Source organism: Culex pipiens, chromosome 2 (genome assembly GCF_016801865.2).
Source record: "Culex pipiens pallens isolate TS chromosome 2, TS_CPP_V2, whole genome shotgun sequence".
Classification (NCBI taxonomy): Eukaryota; Metazoa; Arthropoda; class Insecta; order Diptera; family Culicidae; genus Culex; species Culex pipiens.
The window spans coordinates 101,673,253-101,692,491 of NC_068938.1; the positions used below are offsets into that span (position 1 = coordinate 101,673,253).

At 38.0% G+C, this 19,239-nt stretch overlaps 1 protein-coding gene across 1 annotated transcript; it reads right to left on the reverse strand.

Annotated features, from left to right (window-relative positions):
* Window positions 1–8,363: 8,363 nt before the first annotated feature.
* On the reverse strand, window positions 8,364–18,892 carry LOC120424097 (voltage-dependent anion-selective channel-like). Its single transcript, XM_039588109.2, has 5 exons — window positions 18,729–18,892; window positions 15,225–15,544; window positions 14,871–15,098; window positions 8,946–9,154; window positions 8,364–8,882 (listed from the first exon to the last, which is right to left on the reverse strand). The coding sequence occupies exons 2-5, from the start codon at window positions 15,542–15,544 to the stop codon at window positions 8,791–8,793; spliced, it is 849 nt and encodes a 282-aa protein (XP_039444043.1). The 5' UTR covers window positions 18,729–18,892; the 3' UTR covers window positions 8,364–8,790.
* Window positions 18,893–19,239: the final 347 nt, after the last annotated feature.

Below are 19,239 nucleotides of genomic sequence, written 5' to 3' on the forward strand. Positions count from 1 at the left end.
AGCCGAAGCCGCAGTCACAGCGGTTCGGCCCGTTCGTGCAGTGCATCGGAGCAGTCTAGGTACAGATCCGTATCGGCCGCAACCAGGGCAACCGGCACGGCACTAGTCGTTTCTTGGTTTGTCCCTCCGATCACCTGAACATTCCACAGTCCCCGGGGAAACCCAAGTCCGACTTCGGTGCGGCCTCGTCTTGAGGCAGGGTTGTTACGGACGGCGCGGATTTCACGCGGATGGCAATTTTGATAAATAAATAGATAAATAGATAGAATTACTTTCAAGTTAATAAGAAAAATATTATCAAGAATTACGAGAATTTGTTTTTTTTTTCATTGAGTGCAATTTCAATTTCTTATTAATAGATTTTTTTTTCTGAAAATGTTTGTTTGTATTTTCTTAATACGAACCGTCGAAAATTAAGATGAAGATTATGTAGCGATTATTTTTTAAATTTATGGTTGAGAATTTCTTAATTAAAATTATTGCTACACTTAACTCATTTCTTAATATATCCGGCTCTAAATATGTAATTTCTTTTGAGTTTAGAGTAATGTTTTTTAACCTTATTTATTTTTAATTTTATAGTGGATATATTCAATTTGCCTTTGAATTTTAGATGGGATTTACCCGTAGAAATATTTTTCTAAATTTAAACATTCTTGGCGAAAAATAAAAAGATCAGAACATTCAAAAATTAATGCTCCGTCATTCAAAGTGAGATTTCAAATTTCAAAAAATTTAAACTTTTTTTATATTTTAATAGTTTTTTTTAATCAAAATTTTTACAATTTTCGAATTTCTAAAATCGTAATTAAAAAAATCCGAAATTTCTAAATTCAAAACTAAACAGTCAAAAATTCAAAATTTAAAAGAAAAATTCAAAATAAAAAAAAAACAAAATTTAAAAAAAAAACAAAATAAAAAAAATAAAAATTTGAACACTAAAAAATATAAAATATAAAACAATTTTGCAATAAAAAAAAAACGAAATCTCAAAAATCTCAAATAATATTTAAATTCTTAAATTCTTAAATTCTTAATTTCTTAATTTCTTAAATTCTTAAATTCTTAAATTCTTAAATTCTTAAATTCTTAAATTCTTAAATTCTTAAATTCTTAAATTCTTAAATTCTTAAATTCTTAAATTCTTAAGTTCTTAAGTTCTTAAGTTCTTTAGTTCTTAAATTCTTAAATTATTAAATTCTTAAATTCTTAAATTCTTAAATTCTTAAATTCTTAAATTCTTAAATTCTTAAATTCTTAAATTCTTAAATACTTAAATTCTTAAATTCTTAAATTCCTAAATTCTTAAATTCTTAAATTCTTAAATTCTTAAATTCTTAAATTCTTAAATCCTTAAATTCTTAAATTCTTAAATTCTTAAATTCTTAAATTCTTAAATTCTTAAATTCTTAAATTCTTAAATTCTTAAATTCTTAAATTCTTAAATTCTTAAATTCTTAAATTCTTAAATTCTTAAATTCTTAAATTCTTAAATTCTTAAATTCTTAAATTCTTAAATTCTTAAATTCTTAAATTCTTAAATTCTTAAATTCTTAAATTCTTAAGTTCTTAAGTTCTTAAATTCTTAAATTATTAAATTCTTAAGTTCTTAAATTCTTAAATTCTTAAATTCTTAAATTCTTAAATTCTTCAATTCTTAAATTCTTAAATTTTTAAATTCTTAGGTTCTTAAGTTGTTAAATTCTTAAATTCTTAAGTTCTTAAATTCTTAAATTATTAAATTCTTAAGTTCTTAAATTCTTAAATTCTTAAATTATTAAATTCTCAAGTTCTTAAATTCTTAAATTCTGCAATTCTTAAATTCTCGAATTCTTAAATTCTTAAATTCTTAAATTCCTAAATTCTTAAATTCTTGAATTCTTAAATTCTTAAATTCTTAAATTCTTAAATTCTTAAATTCTTAAATTCTTAAATTCTTAAATTCTTAAATTCTTAAATTCTTAAATTCTTAAATTCTTAAATTCTTAAGTTCTTAAATTCTTAAATTCTTAAATTCTTAAATTCTTAAATTCTTAAATTCTTCAATTCTTAAATTCTTAAATTTTTAAATTCTTAGGTTCTTAAGTTGTTAAATTCTTAAATTCTTAAGTTCTTAAATTCTTAAATTATTAAATTCTTAAGTTCTTAAATTCTTAAATTCTTAAATTATTAAATTCTCAAGTTCTTAAATTCTTAAATTCTGCAATTCTTAAATTCTCGAATTCTTAAATTCTTAAATTCTTAAATTCCTAAATTCTTAAATTCTTGAATTCTTAAATTCTTAAATTCTTAAATTCTTAAATTCTTAAATTCTTAAATTCTTAAATTCTTAAATTCTTAAATTCTTAAATTCTTAAATTCTTAAATTCTTAAATTCTTAAATTCTTAAATTCTTAAATTCTTAAATTCTTAAATTCTTAAATTCTTAAATTCTTAAATTCTTAAATTCTTAAATTCTTAAATTCTTAAATTCTTAAATTCTTAAATTTTTAAATTCTTAAGTTCTTAAGTTGTTAAATTCTTAAATTCTTAAATTATTAAATTCTCAAGTTCTTAAATTCTTAAATTCTGCAATTCTTAAATTCTCGAATTCTTAAATTCTTAAATTCTTAAATTCTTAAATTCTTAAATTCTTAAGTTCTTAAATTCTTAAATTCTTTTATCAACTTTTACACCCAGGGAAAGCCCGAGAAGCTGCTGGTGGATCTGGACGGCATCGACTACAACAAGGGCAACCTTTCTGCGGCGTAAGTCGCTTCACTCTGGTCAAGCTTCAATAATTCATATCCATTTTAAAACAAAGCCAACGTGACCGCTTAGATCGGCGACGCGGTGATCTTTTGCATCGAGCACGCCGACGCGGCCGAGGAGATTTGCGAGTGGTTTGCCGAGTCGCTGTCGAACAACGAAAACCATGCTCAAGCGGAAGATCGCCCGCATCTACCTGATCTCGGACACTGCACAGCTGCAGTGGCAAGGTATCGAACGTGAGCTTCTTCCGGAAGGCGTAAGAATGTTTAAATTTTGAAAACAGCAGATTTTTCATCACATTTTAATCCTACAGCGTGGAGAAGAATCTGCTGGGCATCTTCAAGAATCTCTTCGCCTACCACATGCAGTTGGACAGCCGTCTCAAAGCCGAGGGCTTCAAGTCGCGCGTGATGAACGTGTTCAAAGCGTGGGAGGAGTGGGCTACCCGAAGGACTTTTTGCTTAGGCTGCAGCACACCTTCCTGGGGATTGCGATTGTGAGTAGATTTACTTATTGGTTTGACAATTTCAAAAATACAATCTCTTAACAGGTCGAAAAGTAACCGGAGGAAGTGCCCGCCCTGCTGAAGGGAATTGCCGATACAGATTCCAGCACGCCAGTGCTCAAGCACGACATCTACAACGACGGGATGCTGCTAAACACCACGGAGGACATTGACGGCGTTCCGATGCAGAGCTCGGAGGAGTAGCTCAAAACTGGCGGTTCGTTCCAAGTGGGAAACGGTTGCCGCCCAAACGTTCACGAACAGCAAGTGGGACACATTGGATCCGGTTTCTTCTGCTGTGCCACGACGATTCCGACGACGGTGGAGGCAGCAAGGACGACCAAGCTCGCCGGCTGACAATGCGCGAGATTGAGGAGAAGATCGTCCAGTATCAGGACCAGTTTGAGTACGCCATGAGGCAGGTGCGCGTCGACTGGAACTTCGGCGAAGAAATCGCTCACTACCGGCGATCCTCGCCGTCCGAGTACGTACCACGAACAAGTCGTCCCGCCGGCCCAGTTCCCCCCTCTACTCCAGCAGAAGCCGCAGCAAGCGCGAAGCGTCCCTTTCATCGCTCCCAACCAGTAGCAAGTCCACCCATCGGTGAGGACTCTCAGAATGGACAGATTTCGGGCGAAGGTCGTGCAGGTTTATCAATCAATTTCTGGTAAGTTCTTTCTCACTAGTAAACATTTGATTTCACTGATAAAATGTTTCCCTCTTTCCAGATGGCACCCGCCGGGTTGTTCTCTCCTGAAGGTCAACGCGAAAGTTGAGCCACGTCTCCAAAAAATCATCGACTTTGTGCACCAGCAACGAGCGATCGATCCGGATTGAAAGCCATCTGTTCGCGGTCGATTCATTCCGGAAGCTGGTTGCAAGTAGGAACAAGACAGAGTTCCGAAGTGACGATGATTGCGCTGAAACTCGGTGACATCCGCCAGGACCGGTAAATCCGGATGATGGCAATTGCCAAGAGAGAGTTACGTAGGTTACTCCAAGAAGCGAACAAGCTAGGACCGGTGGGCGGAATATTTAACTTGGAACGGCCTCGAAATGCTCCACTCAGTGATTTTCTGATATTAGGTCAGAAACTTTAATTATATAAAGCATTGTAAAATTAGTCTTTTTCATTAATTTATTGTATGGAATTCAGAAAAAAATAAAGACATTGTTTAATCTAATAGTTAAATTAAAATTTAATTTCTCTTAATAAGAATCCCAAAGAAAATCAAAAAACGCCCAAATGTAGGCAATATGCAATTTTCACCCGGTGAAACATTTCAATTTCGATTTTACACGAAATCCAGTTCGACCCCTGTTACACGAAAGTATGTAATCGTACCTGAACTGAATTTCGTGTAATCGAACTCGATTTCGTGTAATGCCGATCCTCCGTGCAGCTTTGTTGTTTTCAAAGTTTGACAGAACGATGGGGCTAACGTGGCGCACGTCAATTCGCCAAACAAACGGGGAGTGTTCGAATATTTCGTAACGCAATCGAGAAACTGGCTACTTATATCTGAATGGTGACGGTCAAAATACTTTCCCTTCTCAGGACGTCAAACGAAATAGCGTACGTTATCCATTAGTGGACCCCTTTCCTATTATAATAGTGGACCCTCTGAAGGGTTTTTGATGAAAAATTCAATAAAATCACAATTTCAAGCGTGTTGTTGTCAACAAATCTTTTATTTGGCATGTTCAGCATCATTTAAAACAATTTTGACTGACATTGAATCGTCCTTTTCACCAAAATAAGTGTTTTGAGTTCGACATCTGAAATCAGCCATGGCTAACAAGGACATCAAGTATCGTGATCAACTGTACCTGGTTCATCTCGAGAAAGGATCGACAACGCCGTTTGAGCTGAAAGCAGTTCGGGCAATTTTCAACATCATCGTGACTTGGGAACGTTATCGCCCAGTGCACCGTGACGTGACACAATGTTCGAACTGCTTGCAGTTTGGGCATGGTGGAAGGAACTGTTTCATCAAGAGTCGTTGTGCAACCTGCGGAGGTGAGCACAAAACTCAAGCTTGCGAAACAATCAACGAGAACATTGAAGCGAAATGCTTCAATTGCGGCGGCGACCATTCGACCAAGAATCGAAGCTGCCCAAAACGAGCTGAGTTTGTAAAAATTCGGCACCAAGCGACGACGAGGCACCAACCAAATCGTCGCAAAACACCACCAACTTTCACGGACGTGGATTTTCCTGCTTTGGCGTCACCTGGAGCGGGATCTGTTCGAGTGGTTCCAAATCTGCAGCCATTGCCGTTGAATCAGCGGCAAAAAGTTGCAGAGAATACAACACCTCCTGGTTTCAGTCAGCAACCGAAGGAAAACCAACCAGCATCAACGGATGAAGGCAGTAGTGACCTGTTTTCACCACAAGAACTTTTGAACATTTTCATCGAGATGACAACAACACTGCGTGGTTGCAAAACTCGTGCGGAACAAGTAAGAACGCTTGGAGGATTTATCTTAAAATACAGTTCGTAGTTTACTCGTTCTAATGATTTTGAATATTTCAATGAATTTACTTTTTTAGTTTTAAGTTAGGATTAGTTGTTAAAGTGATTTTTTTCTTTTTTACCCAAATGTATTCGATTCAATGCAAAAATGTAAAACAATTTGAAGTAAATAAATGAATGTGAACAGTTAATAAGAAAACGAAAAATATAACAAAGATGAAGAGCATGTAGCCATACCACTTAGAATGTAAATGAAATGTAATTATTATAAGAAAGTTCAATAAAGACATATTTAATTTAAAAAAAAAAAAAAAAAAAAAAAAAAAAAAATCAGCCATGGCCACTAGCATTTTCACAACAAAACAGCATTTATATTTTATGATTGAATTAACTATATCCAATCATTTTTTGACTGATTATTTAACTTCAGCAAGTCGAAATAATGTAAGTTTATGGAACTTTCCTAAAATAAAGCGAAGAACTGCTCATTTTGGAGCAAAAATTAGGGGGGTCCAATATAGGACAACGAAAATCCAAACTTTTCCAAAAGTGGACCCCTGTTAATTAAACCTTCAAAAAATGAAGAAAACTGTGTATTTAAGCAAAAGTTCCTCTTAAACATACAATAAATGCTTGTTGTTATCAACCTAAACGCATATTTTTTTTTCAATTATGAGTATAAATATAGCTGTTTTCATGTTAAAAGTACCAAAAATGCTGAAGCCGTAAGAATTTAAAATTAATCAACTGAAGTATCATAATTTCAGTTTGAAATGATATTTTATAATAATAAATTAATAACAAAACATTTTTTTAAATAAACGTGCGTGGTTTTATCAGCAACTGTAAACAAATCTATTGTTTAGTTTCGGTCAACCATTTATGTAATTAATATGGAAAAATTTGCATCAAAATTACTTTTTTTTATTATTTTTATTTTTACAGTAGTTTTTGAACGTTTTCTCTGATCTTTTTCGGAAATAAATTTGTTTAAATGTCTGTTAGGTGTTTTCGTTGTTTAAAGCCAAATTTGTTAACAAAACATGTTTGCGTATGATGAAAAGTGAGCAAAATCCATCTTTTATTCATTATATCTATCATTAGACTTACACCATGCATCAAAACATCAAAAATCGGTTAAATTTGGTATAAAAATAACAGTTTGCCTATAGTGGACCCGTGGAGTCCACAATCGGATTATGGACCCGGGTCCACTATAGGAAAAGGGGGTCCATAACAGGCAAAAAAAACTTTTTTTTCAAATGGCTATTTTTCTGCTCAAAAACAAATAACTGATGAAACAAATAGTCAAAATTGTTCAAAAGACTTCAAATTTCATTGTTTTGTAAAAAGGGTTACAAAAAAGTGCTTAAAATATTGAAAATTTGTGAAAAATATGCTTCGGCTCTACTAGGGGGTCCACTAATGGTTAAAATGCCCTATTTGTCTTAGTGTATAAACAACAACATCGACGAAAGGACCACGCTAATTGCTGCTTTTCATTAAAGATCTGCCTGGGACATCTTACAACTAGCTTTAAGCAGTCTCACACCGACGTTTTCCGTAGCGAGGATAACAGCCGACACAACGTCTTGCAGCACGGAATGGCTTTGAAGGAACAAGGAGTTCTGAACAGCTTGCTGTTGTAGTAGTGTTGTAGATGACGCGGTCGTAGCCGGTTTCCTTCTCGCGTATAGGAGAAAAGCGAGATCAAGTGATCTAACCTACAAAGAAACGTTTTTTGACGTGTCGAAGAAACGGTGAGGAGACAGCAAACGTTGAGTGAAATCATTGTGCTGAGTTCAGAGCGAAATGACCATAGTTCAGCCGAAAGTGATTGGCGGTGGAGAATGAACATAAAGACTATTACTTCTTTCTGGTGAAGATGCGCGTGACAGGAAAACCCAGAGTCGATGTGTCACATGGATTTTGTTAAAATATAAGGAGAATGCTTTCCTCAAAAGCTGTTCTAGATGGCGTAGAGTTTTAAGTGAAAAAAGTCACCTTTTATTGAGCCACGTTAACTGACCTGGTAGATCAAAATACTGAAGTCCGTACTAGAAGTAACATTGACAAGTAAAAAAAATAGCGTTGAAATCGAAGGCTCCAAATAAAACACATTTTTCTGAGGCATGGAATCAATTACTGCGCTTTATTTCTATCAACCGACTAAACTGGGACAGTGACGGAACTCTTTCACGAGTTGGGGAGGTTAGCTTTCTTCGGTTACAAAACAGATCTACCGTTGCACCAACACGTACGCTCAGGTGACAAATAAGCGGCGCCTAGCCGCATTCAATTCAGAACCAAACCCGTTTCAATTGCGTGAAATGATTACGAAATACCCTAAGCTATTGGTTAGAGACTAGCTAGTACGTCGTCGAGTAACGGACTGCGGAAAGTTAAAACCGGTGCTTCGGAGGCGTTGTAACTGCGTTAGTAGGTGTGTGCGCGCGTGTTTCAAGTGATATCGTTAGATCGTGTTGTTCAAAATTTGTCTAATTCTCTAAACAAGTTATTGTTAGATGCTGCCTTTTGGGCTGATACACAAGTGGTTGGTTTTGTTCTATTGTTCATGCGCTGGATTCTGTTTTTGCCAATCATTTCTCTTCTAAAGATCAAAAACAAGCTTTCGAACATTCCGTTCCTGGTATTTTGCCATCTTTATTTGATTTTTTTTCAGATTGAACTTTCATAACTTTATTACTTCTGGCGATAGTGTGCTGCTGCTTCTGCTGCTGGTTGCGGATGCGCGCCTCCGGGTAGTTGTGTGTGTGTTATGCTAGGATAACAACCACCGTCCGAGAGAGAAGGGAGATGTTCAAAACGCGCGCGCGCGCTTCTCGAGACAAACGCGTGTGCTGCCGCCGCCGCCGCCGCTGTCTTTTCTTCATGATGCGAATGTGTTTTTATACTATTACGTGGTAGTTTACTTCCATTGTTTTTGTGTGTGTGTTTTTTTAGGTTTTTGTTTTATTTGTATCTCTCTCGCCCTCTGTCAATAGATATTTAAACTTGAATCTGTTTGTTAAAACACGAACACGATTTTCCTCCAGCTTAGGCTTCGAGTTCCAGGGCGACGCCGATCTTGTGTCCGCCAGTGTTGAAGCTCTTGCCGTCAATCAGCGTCGACAGAGTCAGAGTGATTCCTGCGAAAATAGCAAGAAAACATTAGTCACATTGCTCAAAACCCGTTCTCTTCGTTCGCTTACCGTCGCGCAGCTTCTGCTGATAGCCCAGACCGATCTGGCTCTGGTTGTTAACCTTGGCGCGGACACAGGCATCCTTGTCCAGGTCGTACTTGGCGCCGAGGCCAAACTTGGTCGCGTTCGAGCCCGAGGCCCACGACAGCTGGACGGCGGTCTCCAGACGGTCGTTGCATCGCTGGTAGATCAGACCACCGAACTCGCGGCCGTCATTGCTGGAAGGAGAGAGAAGAAAACACGATTAATATTAAAAATAAATGTGTTTGTATTACTTGAACGCAGTGTTTATATTACATCCTAATGCTACAAAATGAGTCAATTTTGCGGTCATTTAAGAGAACATGTATGTGTACTGAGCCCGAATTACAAAAAGCACCGATTCTACAGGTTAAATCTTTTTTTTTATATGAAGAGGCGAAATGTCACTCTCAGGGTTTTAATTGAACTGTTAAATCGGGGTTCCAATCGAGCAACAAGACCATGCAAGAACAAGGTCGGAATCAATTTAAAATAACTTATTGCATATATAACTGATAGTTTTTGTTATGTTTGTGCTTGTTCGGTACAAGAAACGAGCCAGCATCAAAGAAAAACTACAAGTTTTTCAACCTTAAATTTGAATGACTTTGCGAGTTTGAAATTTCTCCCAGAACATTTCATTTCCCTCTATAGGACATTAGTCGCAAATCAATTCTACCCAGTAAAGGCGGTATTCTATTACGGGAAAATGGTTGCTAACTAACTAACAAATTTATAACTTTGATAGTTTGTGGATTTCTCAAAACGATTTCTAGAAAACTTTTACCCGGATTTGCTATAATTCAAATGATGCTCCATTCGATCATTGCAACAACTGAAGGAGGTATTAAATTACGACAAACACACTAACTCGCACAGTTTGACAGTTTGTCTGCGTTGTTTGTTCGCCAACATTTGTTTGCAGAAACGTCAGCTTTTGTCTTGTTTACGAGTTTGTTTGTTTGTTTGTTTGCCATAGTCTAATACCTCCTTAACAGCTATCAAAAGCACAAAACACACTTGCATTGTTTTTGTTGAAAAAATGTCTGTTCAAAAAGCGTTTTCCGTTTTAAAGTTCGGCAGGGAAAGGACGGAAAGTTTATCTCGCCAAATCATATATCGACGGTAACATTTCAAAAGGCATCCTGTACATTTTGACACTTTCTGGGTTATTGCATATTCTGAAAGTACTCCTAAAAAGCTACCCCTCCACCAAAAATGAGCAAAAGTTACTTCAGTAAAGTCTGTTTAATCATGATTTTAAATAAAGTAACATAAACAAAATCTCTGCCATCAGCAGTCCCTGTTTATATAGCCCTGTCAACCTGTCAAATAAAAGACTACATGAACCTCGTGACGAAAAAAAAGCATCATGTAATGTAAACAGTGCAGCCAAGCTGTCAAATTTCTAACCTAAAAATCGAGTCGGCGTAAAATTTAATTCTCAGAAAGGAAAAATATGACTATCTTCCAGGCCCGGGGTTTCGCTTCCTCACATTACTGAGGAAAGGCTATAAAATCACTCGAAAATGAACTTCCTTATTTGACTTCCTAGGCCCACGTATACATATCAGCCGGACCCTAAGATGACAGATTTCGTGAGTTGCGCGTATTCACCAACAGATGGCCAGTGGGCCTCGTCGGAGTCCGACCATTGAATACGCAACTCAAAATTTGTACGGGAAACTTTTTTTTCGTGACGGCATTCGCGGCACCCTCACTTCAACTGTTCTAGACTAATATTTAAACGTGGCGTATCTCTAAACAAGTTTTTTAGGAAAATGATTCCAGATTACTTATGTTGTCGTTTTAAACCGAAACATGGAAAAAACTATGTTTATTTAAACAATAAGCCATTTTCACATGTTTGGATAGATAATATCGAAGGCCGCCATCTTAGGCCAACTGGGCCCACAAAAAGAGGTACGCTCAGTTTGTATGGAAGCTGTCAACATGTTCCCGGGCTGATACATATCGACTCGGAATCAAATCCTGAGCAAATGGCTGTGTGTGTTTGTAGGGATGTTGGTCTGTACACCAAAAATATGCACTCGATTATCTCAGCACTGGCTGAATCGATTTTATCCGTTTTGGTCTCATTCGAGTCGTATTGAAAATTATGAAGTTTAGTAATGTACTTCAAAAGTTATGCTAAAAAAAAGATTTTGACCTAAGTCCGGAAGATTGTGAAAAAGAGTGATTTTTGAAAGAAACCCTGTCGTGTCATGCATTTTTAGAATGGTATTGAAAAGACCTTTCTAACAAGTCCAAAAAAATTAATGATCTGACAACGGTATCAAAAGTTATAAACACTTAAGTGTTATTTATACACTTTTTAAAGGCCGAATCTCAGATATTTTGATGAAAACGTTGTCCGGGTCTGTCATGCAACCAATTGTTGGATGGGTTATGAAAAGATCTTGTGAACAATTTTCATGAAACAGCCCCGTAGGTGTTGTTCTAATATTACGTCCAATGATTTTTGGGATTCTAGACCACATACTCCATGTAGATATGTTGTAAGAAGTTAAATTTAGATAAAATTTGTAGGTTTGACATTCTTACTACAGAAACAAATAGGGGAAATCTACCCTTTCCAATCAAACACCTATCTTCGTCATATGGAGAGTTTGATGCTCGATTAAAGCTCCAAAAATACTATTTGGGCTATAAACTTACCAGCAACAGCACCGCCTCGAGTAAGCACGCAAATGTATGCCACTTACTGGCCAAAAAGATCACATTTAATGCACTTTTGATCATAATTTGTATTTTGCGAGACCACTTCTCATCATTTTGTTGGCACACACAGTGACACACACGAGAATCCCTCAAACGCTTAATGAATATCGCCAAAATTAACTTTTCACTTTCGCTTACTTTTTCACGGCGCTTAAGATATGAAATTGCTTCCAACTACCGGCAACATGTTCTTTTGACCGTTACTTAGTCACTCACTTGAAGAATAATCCCGAAATATGTAATAAATTAGCAAGCGCCATCAAAAAAACAAACGCGCCAAGTCGTTTGACGTTTCAATTTTCACTTTGCATTCAAATCGAAGGCTGAAGAAAACCGAGCGAGAGACGAAGGCAAAAAAGAACAAAGGCTGGCCGTCAACACCACCAGCAGCACAGCCAGCGATGCCAGGAAACTTTCCCTATAAATGCCACTTTTCGTGAGTGTTCGTTTGAACTGTCAGCGCAAATGGCAACACTCGACAGAGTGTTGGAAGAAAAAAGAACTAAGCCGATATTAGAAAAATGGGCGTGGCCCAATGCATTCGCCTCGATTAGAATACCCTTAGGAATTTTTTTTGTTAAATGCTTGGTAAAGAAATAGAATAACTTTTAGTGAAAGTGAAAATAAACAGAAATGTTCACAAAAACTTGCTCTACTCGTTGGTGTACTTGGTTTTAGTAAAATTCAAGGGAGACTCTAGATTATCCAGCATCATTCAAACACGACCGCTTATTAGGATTAAAATGGGTAGATTTCCCCTATGTACATAATTGTGAGGAAGGCACCAACCACCATCGATTAAGTAACGTTTTTAAGCTGAGTCTCAGATATTTTGGTGAAAATTATGTCTTAATCATTCATGCGATCGTTAATCAAAAGACCTTTCCATTGAGTGCAAAATAATGAAAATCTGGCAACCCTATCAGGGCTAAATTTATGTGAGGAAGGCACCAACCACCTAAAGGTGGATTAGGCAAGGTTTTTTTTTCTGTAGGGTTGTTTGGCATGATGCCAAACCGAAAAACTCTTTTAGTTAAATTTTATTTTCTAAAAAAATATTTTCGTTTTAAAAGCATTTTTCGGTCCAGTTTGGCATGCTAAATAATCCAACAACAAAAACCGGTGCCTTGAAGATGGTAAAATGTTCACTTTTCTGAACCATTTTTCTGACAGCTGCAAACCCCGCCTCAACTCATCCAATCTAAAACATTCCGTCTTTTCAACATTGGCAAAATACTGTTACGTGCAATGGTGCAATGCTTGAGAGATGTCTGCAAGGAAAGCAAATCCTGTGAAACTGCTTTAAAAATTTCATCTGTTTTGGCAGTTATCCAATAGAGGAGAAAAGCAACTCGCGACAAAATTTTGAGGCTGGGAATTTTTACAGGTCTCCTCTATTATGAAAACCAGAGAAGATCTTTGATGCTTAGAATATTTTAAATGATACAGGGTGACGACTCAAATCCCATTTTCAGTTTCCCGACTTTTTCCCGACTTTGCCAGAATGCTCAAATAATAGGCATTTCTTATCTAAAGAATGATTTCAAACAAAAAACTCAAACTTAACAACAAATTCCTTTAAAAAATACATTAAAAATGGAAGCCAGTGTAGAAACAATGTTATGCTATTTTTCTGAAACATAAACATTTAGTCTTTAAAAAATAATCGAACGCTCAACAATATTTATAATTTCAATGTTTATTTTTAAATTCTAGTTGTCCGTATTTAATTAATTTACTATATTTTTTTGTCAATAAAAAAAACTGTTTGATAAGATTCCATGTTTATCACTTACTTTAAGCGAAATATTTGAAGAGCCATATTCTTTAAAAAGTTCCCAATATGTAACTCATTTTATTTGGATTTATGTTTTTTTTACAATTTCAATATTTGTTCATGTTTTCAAAACCTAAAAATTCAGAGCGAACAACGATTGGATTTTATTCGATATTAAAGTTTTCCGATAACTGAAAACCAAGTTTTAGTTCAAATTCAAGGGCAAGACTTGAAAAAAATATTTGAATTTATTTAATGAATTAGGATGGTAGGAATCAAATTTTATTTAATGTTTTTGATTTGTTATATAAGTTACGGAAATTGCTTTCCGCATAATTGATCGACGCCACCGACATCGTCAGCACAGCCGACAACAGTAACCCAAACTGCGAACAAAGCTAAACTTCGTTTACCTCGCCGCGATTAAAGCAAGTAGCTCGATTAATGCTCAGTAAGCAAAACCTCAGTACCTCGTGTGTGAGGCCCTGGGGGACTTTTCGATCACAATAAAATTAGAACGTTTTGGACAGTCAAACTAACCACATCGGTGTTATTAATTTGGCGAATTATCTCCCCTTCTACAATGGACGTTTTATAACTTATATCAAAATTCGTGCTTTCCATTTCATTAGGGCACAAAACTTTTGTAAACAATAGTGTATCCCTCTCACACCTTATGCAAACTGTCATTTGAGTGAAAGGGATACATTATTGTTTACAAAAGTTTTGTGCCATTTTGAAATGTTATGCTCCAATTATTCAAAAGTTCAAAAATTATTTTCAACTAAGTATGCTTGGAATTCCCGACTTTTTGACAAAAAATCACTAATTCCCGACTTTTTCTCGATTTTTGGCGGATTTTGGCCAATTACAGACTTTTCCCCGACTTTCCAGATTTCCCGACTTGAGTGGCCACCCTGGTTAAAGCATCAAGATCATTGATCTGGTTAATTTTTGAACCTTTATCCCAAGAAGTATCAACATTGACTAACTAATATTGACATTACGGCCAACATTTGAAAGCATCATGTGACACAGGTTGCGTCCACGATGATATCTTTTTTTTCACATTGAGAAAATAACAACGTTTGTTTGCACTAGCTCGCGAACTAGACAAACATACTGCTGCATCATGGGACCGCCCGGCCGACCGGCTCGTTGCGTAATCCATATCACAATAGTAACTCAACGCATCATTTCGCTGCCCCTTTGCTAGATTTATCTTATCACACTGACATCGCTCATCACCTGGTGAAGGTGGCCACAAAAATAAATTAAACTTGCCCTCTTTAGAATTCATTATGTTTGTCTAAACAAATTAAGTTTGATAACGAATGCGTCAAAAACACCCAGGTTGTCACGTTACACACTCGCTAATCAGCGACAATACTTACACGTTGGTGTGCAGAATGAAGTCACCGGTGGAGTAGCCGACGGCGAAGTTGTTGGCGGTAACCTTGGACTTTTGCGAGTCAAATGCAACCTGATAGCCGGCGAGCCAGCCCTGGTAGCCGAACACTCCCGAGGCGTTCACCAGCGGTCCGGCGAGGTCAACGTTGACGTCGGCGTCGACGCGAACCTTGTCGTGCGAGTAGGCAGTCTTGAACCGTCCGGTCTTGCTTCTGTAGGACAGAGTGAGAAGAAAGGGAGAGGCGTTAGAAGAAGGTTCGTCCTTGTCGTGTTGCTGTTGCTGTGCCTTCCGGCGGAACTTGTAGGTGGCGGCGTAGCCGAACCTAGCGCCAGCGTACCCGGTTTGCGGTGCGAACGAGCCGTCGAACGACAGCTTCAGTCCCTTGACCAGCTGGTTCTCGATGGACACCTCCGAGGTCAGGGTGTTGTCTGTGTTCCACTTCTCGGAGAAGTTCAGTCCGTACTCCTTGACTTTGTACTTGGTCTCGAGCGAGCCGAACACCTTGCCGTTGTCCTGGTTCGAGTGGCCGGACGTGTTGAACTCAACGCCCGAGCTGGTCTTGGTCTTGACGTCCAGCTTCCACAGGCCAAAGTGGTAGCCCTTGTTGAAGACATCGCGGGCCTGCTTGCCGAGATCTGAGTATGCTGGTGGGGCCATCTGCAAAAAACAAGAAATCTCATTAGATCGAGGTCATTGACACGCGGGGCCGGTCATTTACTCTATTAATACCCACGACGGGGAGTAGTAAACAGGCGAGCTGTGATTAAACTCTATTGATTGATTGCTGGCTAGTTTGGCGTCGCCGCGCGCACATTGCAGGGTGCATCGCAAGCTTTCTCTCCCCTGAACCTCGTAAGTAATGCTGCCAAGATCGCGCAAGCGAGATTCTAAAAATATCGCAAAAACACACGGCGGTACTGCTTATAAACAGTAAATAAAACAAATCAAAGGTTTAGAACACCACGAGTTAGTTTGTGCCTTCTTCGGGCTGAGAATGTGCTCGTCGCGGTGTCGCGTGCAAAACGGGGAGATAGTTGTTGCGAGGGGCGCGGTGTCTCCAACTGCACCAGGGAATCATGCTCGCTGTTGCGGCTGACCCTTGCCGTTTCGGTGCCAACTGTCTCGAGTGAGTGCCAACTTTTATTGCAAGCTCGGATTTGGTCGAATCATCGATTCGTTTGGTTTCTTTTACCAGAAGAAAACTGGAAATGTTACGTAACACGTACATTGTCAATTCAATTCAGTCCAATTTTTGAAATGATTGCATGGCGTTATCTTGTACTAAGAAGACAGTTAAAAATATCAAATACAGATAAAGAAACCTAACATTTAGCCCAACATCGAAAAGAGCTATACAATATCTGGAGAAAAATTTGAAAAGGGCGCATAAGCATTTATGCGGAGTTTTAACAAAACCAAAATTGTTGAAAGGAAGCTAGGGAGGCCAGCTATTGTTAAACACTTCGTTTTTGTGAAAAAGTTAAACCTCGCCTGAGAATAAGCAAACCAGTTCAAACTGTCAAAATGCTTATTCACCCTTTTCTCGTGTTGCTCCAGAACATTCGACTTCTGTAGTGCTCTTCTGCCCAAAGAAAATAAAAAAGCAAACTAAAATGTACCTAACTCAACACAGCCCAACGAATCCTCTCTGCGATAAACCTTACTTAGTGGACCTGGACAACCTAAACCCCCATCTAGTCGGGCTTCAATCTAAAAAATCGACAAAAATCAATTTTTCAACCAATTTTTGATCTTTAAAAAGCATTGGAAAGAAGAACTCTTAAACTTTTAGAAAATTTTAGGGTTAGAATTTTGACTTGTTTTATGTGACTTTGCCAATGGAATTGCTGAATAAAGAAATGGTAAGAATTAAATCCAAACAAAAAAAATTTGAAACAAAACATTAAAAATATTAAAAAAATCAAAAAAAATAAATCCAAATAATAAGTTGAATAAGCAACACGTTACTGCTGAAGCAAAAATAAAACTAGTTGTTCCTAATTAAAATTTGATCTAAAGCCTATTTTTAAAAAATTTGAACACTGAAATTATTTATTCAATAGAAACTCTTGACGTTTTCAACTTGTTAGCTTATTCAGCCTCCTGTGATCAAAATTTGATTTTAGGTAACTTTTCCAATACAATCTGCAGATTTTCCGGAATCGGTTCCAATGGCCAAAGTTGTCACTTTTTGGCGTAAGAACATTCCTTCGACTTATACGAACCCAACGCAACAAAAAGCACCTCGATCCGACGCTCCGTATTGAACTGATTCGCGTTCGAACAAAACCTTCACGGGCCGGATCCGGCCCGCGGACCGGTCTTTGGGAAAACCTGGTCTTGAACATCAGATTGGGTTTTGTTATTTTATTTTATATTGTATTGTTGATTTGTTATTTCTTATAACATCGGTATTCAGTATACCCAAATCTGATGATTGATATCAATTATAAACAGTATTTAAACAAGTTTTTGTCATACAAATTTCAAAATTTTCCAAAATCCGTGCAAAAAAACCTATTACCCAACATCGCGAAAATGTTACGCAGGCAAAAGTATCCATCATCATCTCGTACGATACACGTACATCGCCCGCCTCTAATCATAGGACCATTTTCTCCTGCATCGACGTCACACACCAGGAACACGGACCACGGATGTGTGTGTGTGTACGTGTGCGCTTAGAAGCCAGAGAAGAAGCTCACCACTCTCTCTTGACGAGCCGGCAAATTTTCATTTTCGCTCTTTCTCACGGCATTTCTAAAAGCGTGACGTAACATTCGGGTCGGGGGGACACACACAAAACCCTCTCTCACAATACATCCGAAGCGCTTCGCGTGCGTGAAACGCGATAGTGTCACAATGAATTTGACCAACTATAATCTCAACGCTTGACTTGATAGTAGTTTTAGGTGCGTTTGCTAACGCCGGTTAATCTGGACCGCTTTTTGGCAAACTGAGGGGCTTCCATCAAAGTGGATTAGAAGTTTTCTGTCTCTGTGAATTACATAATTCCTGGCTGGGCAAACTGGACAGGTAGACCTTCTTCGAGGAGGTAGTAAATTTAGAATGAATAATGTTCACTCCAAATTACTCCCCCGCGCAAGATATAATGGTCGTGGGAAACCGGTTCCGTCGATTATAAATTCCAATCTCCAAAGATTAAGGAAGATCCCGTTAGATATCGCTGATGGTCCTGAGACTTTCCCATCGCGGGAGGGCACATGACTTGGCCACTTCTTGGTTCTTCTTCTACTACTGCCGACCCCAATGTGTGGTGGTGTGAGTGGCAATTGTAGTCAATTAGGTTCGCAGCCATATTGATTTTTTTTTCGGGACCATTCTTCGGCGAAATGTTCCGGATCTTTAGCAATCTCGCTGTGCCTAACTCTTTCCTGACGTAGGTGTTGATTAAATCATTCAGCTTTCTTGAAGGGGCAGGCACTGTCCGCTGATAAGAGAACGGCAATCCGGGCAATGTCTCCTCCGGCGCGGCACCATTTTGCAAAGGCCACACACACTCGTACCGTCGTCGTCCCTCTCTCGCTCACAAGCGCTCGCAGGGGGACTGTTATTGATCGGTTATGTAACCTAGTTTCGGGCGACGCACATCCTCCGGAACAGATTCCGGGAACCAACGAGCCGCCGTTCGGAAAAAAACCCCACCAAATATGAGTCACTCGGGGAAAAGTCTCAAACCATAAAAAAGAACCCAAAGAAACCAACGGGATATCTCGCGTGGCACTCAGTAGGCGCGGCACTTGTTCATTTTTTCGGCACTTTTTCCCTTCACAAAAGCTGGCCGGAAGTGGCCACGGTCATCCCGGCCCCAAATACTTACTTTTTAAAGATTGAAATTTGCGGCTAGCCGAACAGGAACACGCACGAAAAAACGGGACTTGAGCCTTTCTTTTCCTTGCTGGAGAGCAGGTGAAAATGCCACACAGCACGGCACGGGGCAGCGGATAACCTCAAACGACCAACGACGGAGCACTTTTGACGGCAAGAAGGCGAGCGAGCCGAAAATTTTGTGGGGGATAACCTGCAAAGTAAACCGCTGTAATGTGGGGGTACCGCTGTACAAACATAAGAAGTTATTCACCACGCAATAGCCGCTGTAAACTTTTTGTACGTCGAGGGGAGACTCGAAGGAGTGTGAAAGTAATCAAAGCAATGAAAAATTAAATTTATGTTTTAATGTAATCCGACTTTCTAGTCTTTACTAACACAACAGTCGAGAACAGAACACTGATGAAGTCTGCAAGTAGTAGACGAAATACGTATCTGTCAAGATATTAAAAATATATAGCGGAATTAAAAGGAACAACTCGTCTCTTTGTATTCACTTTACT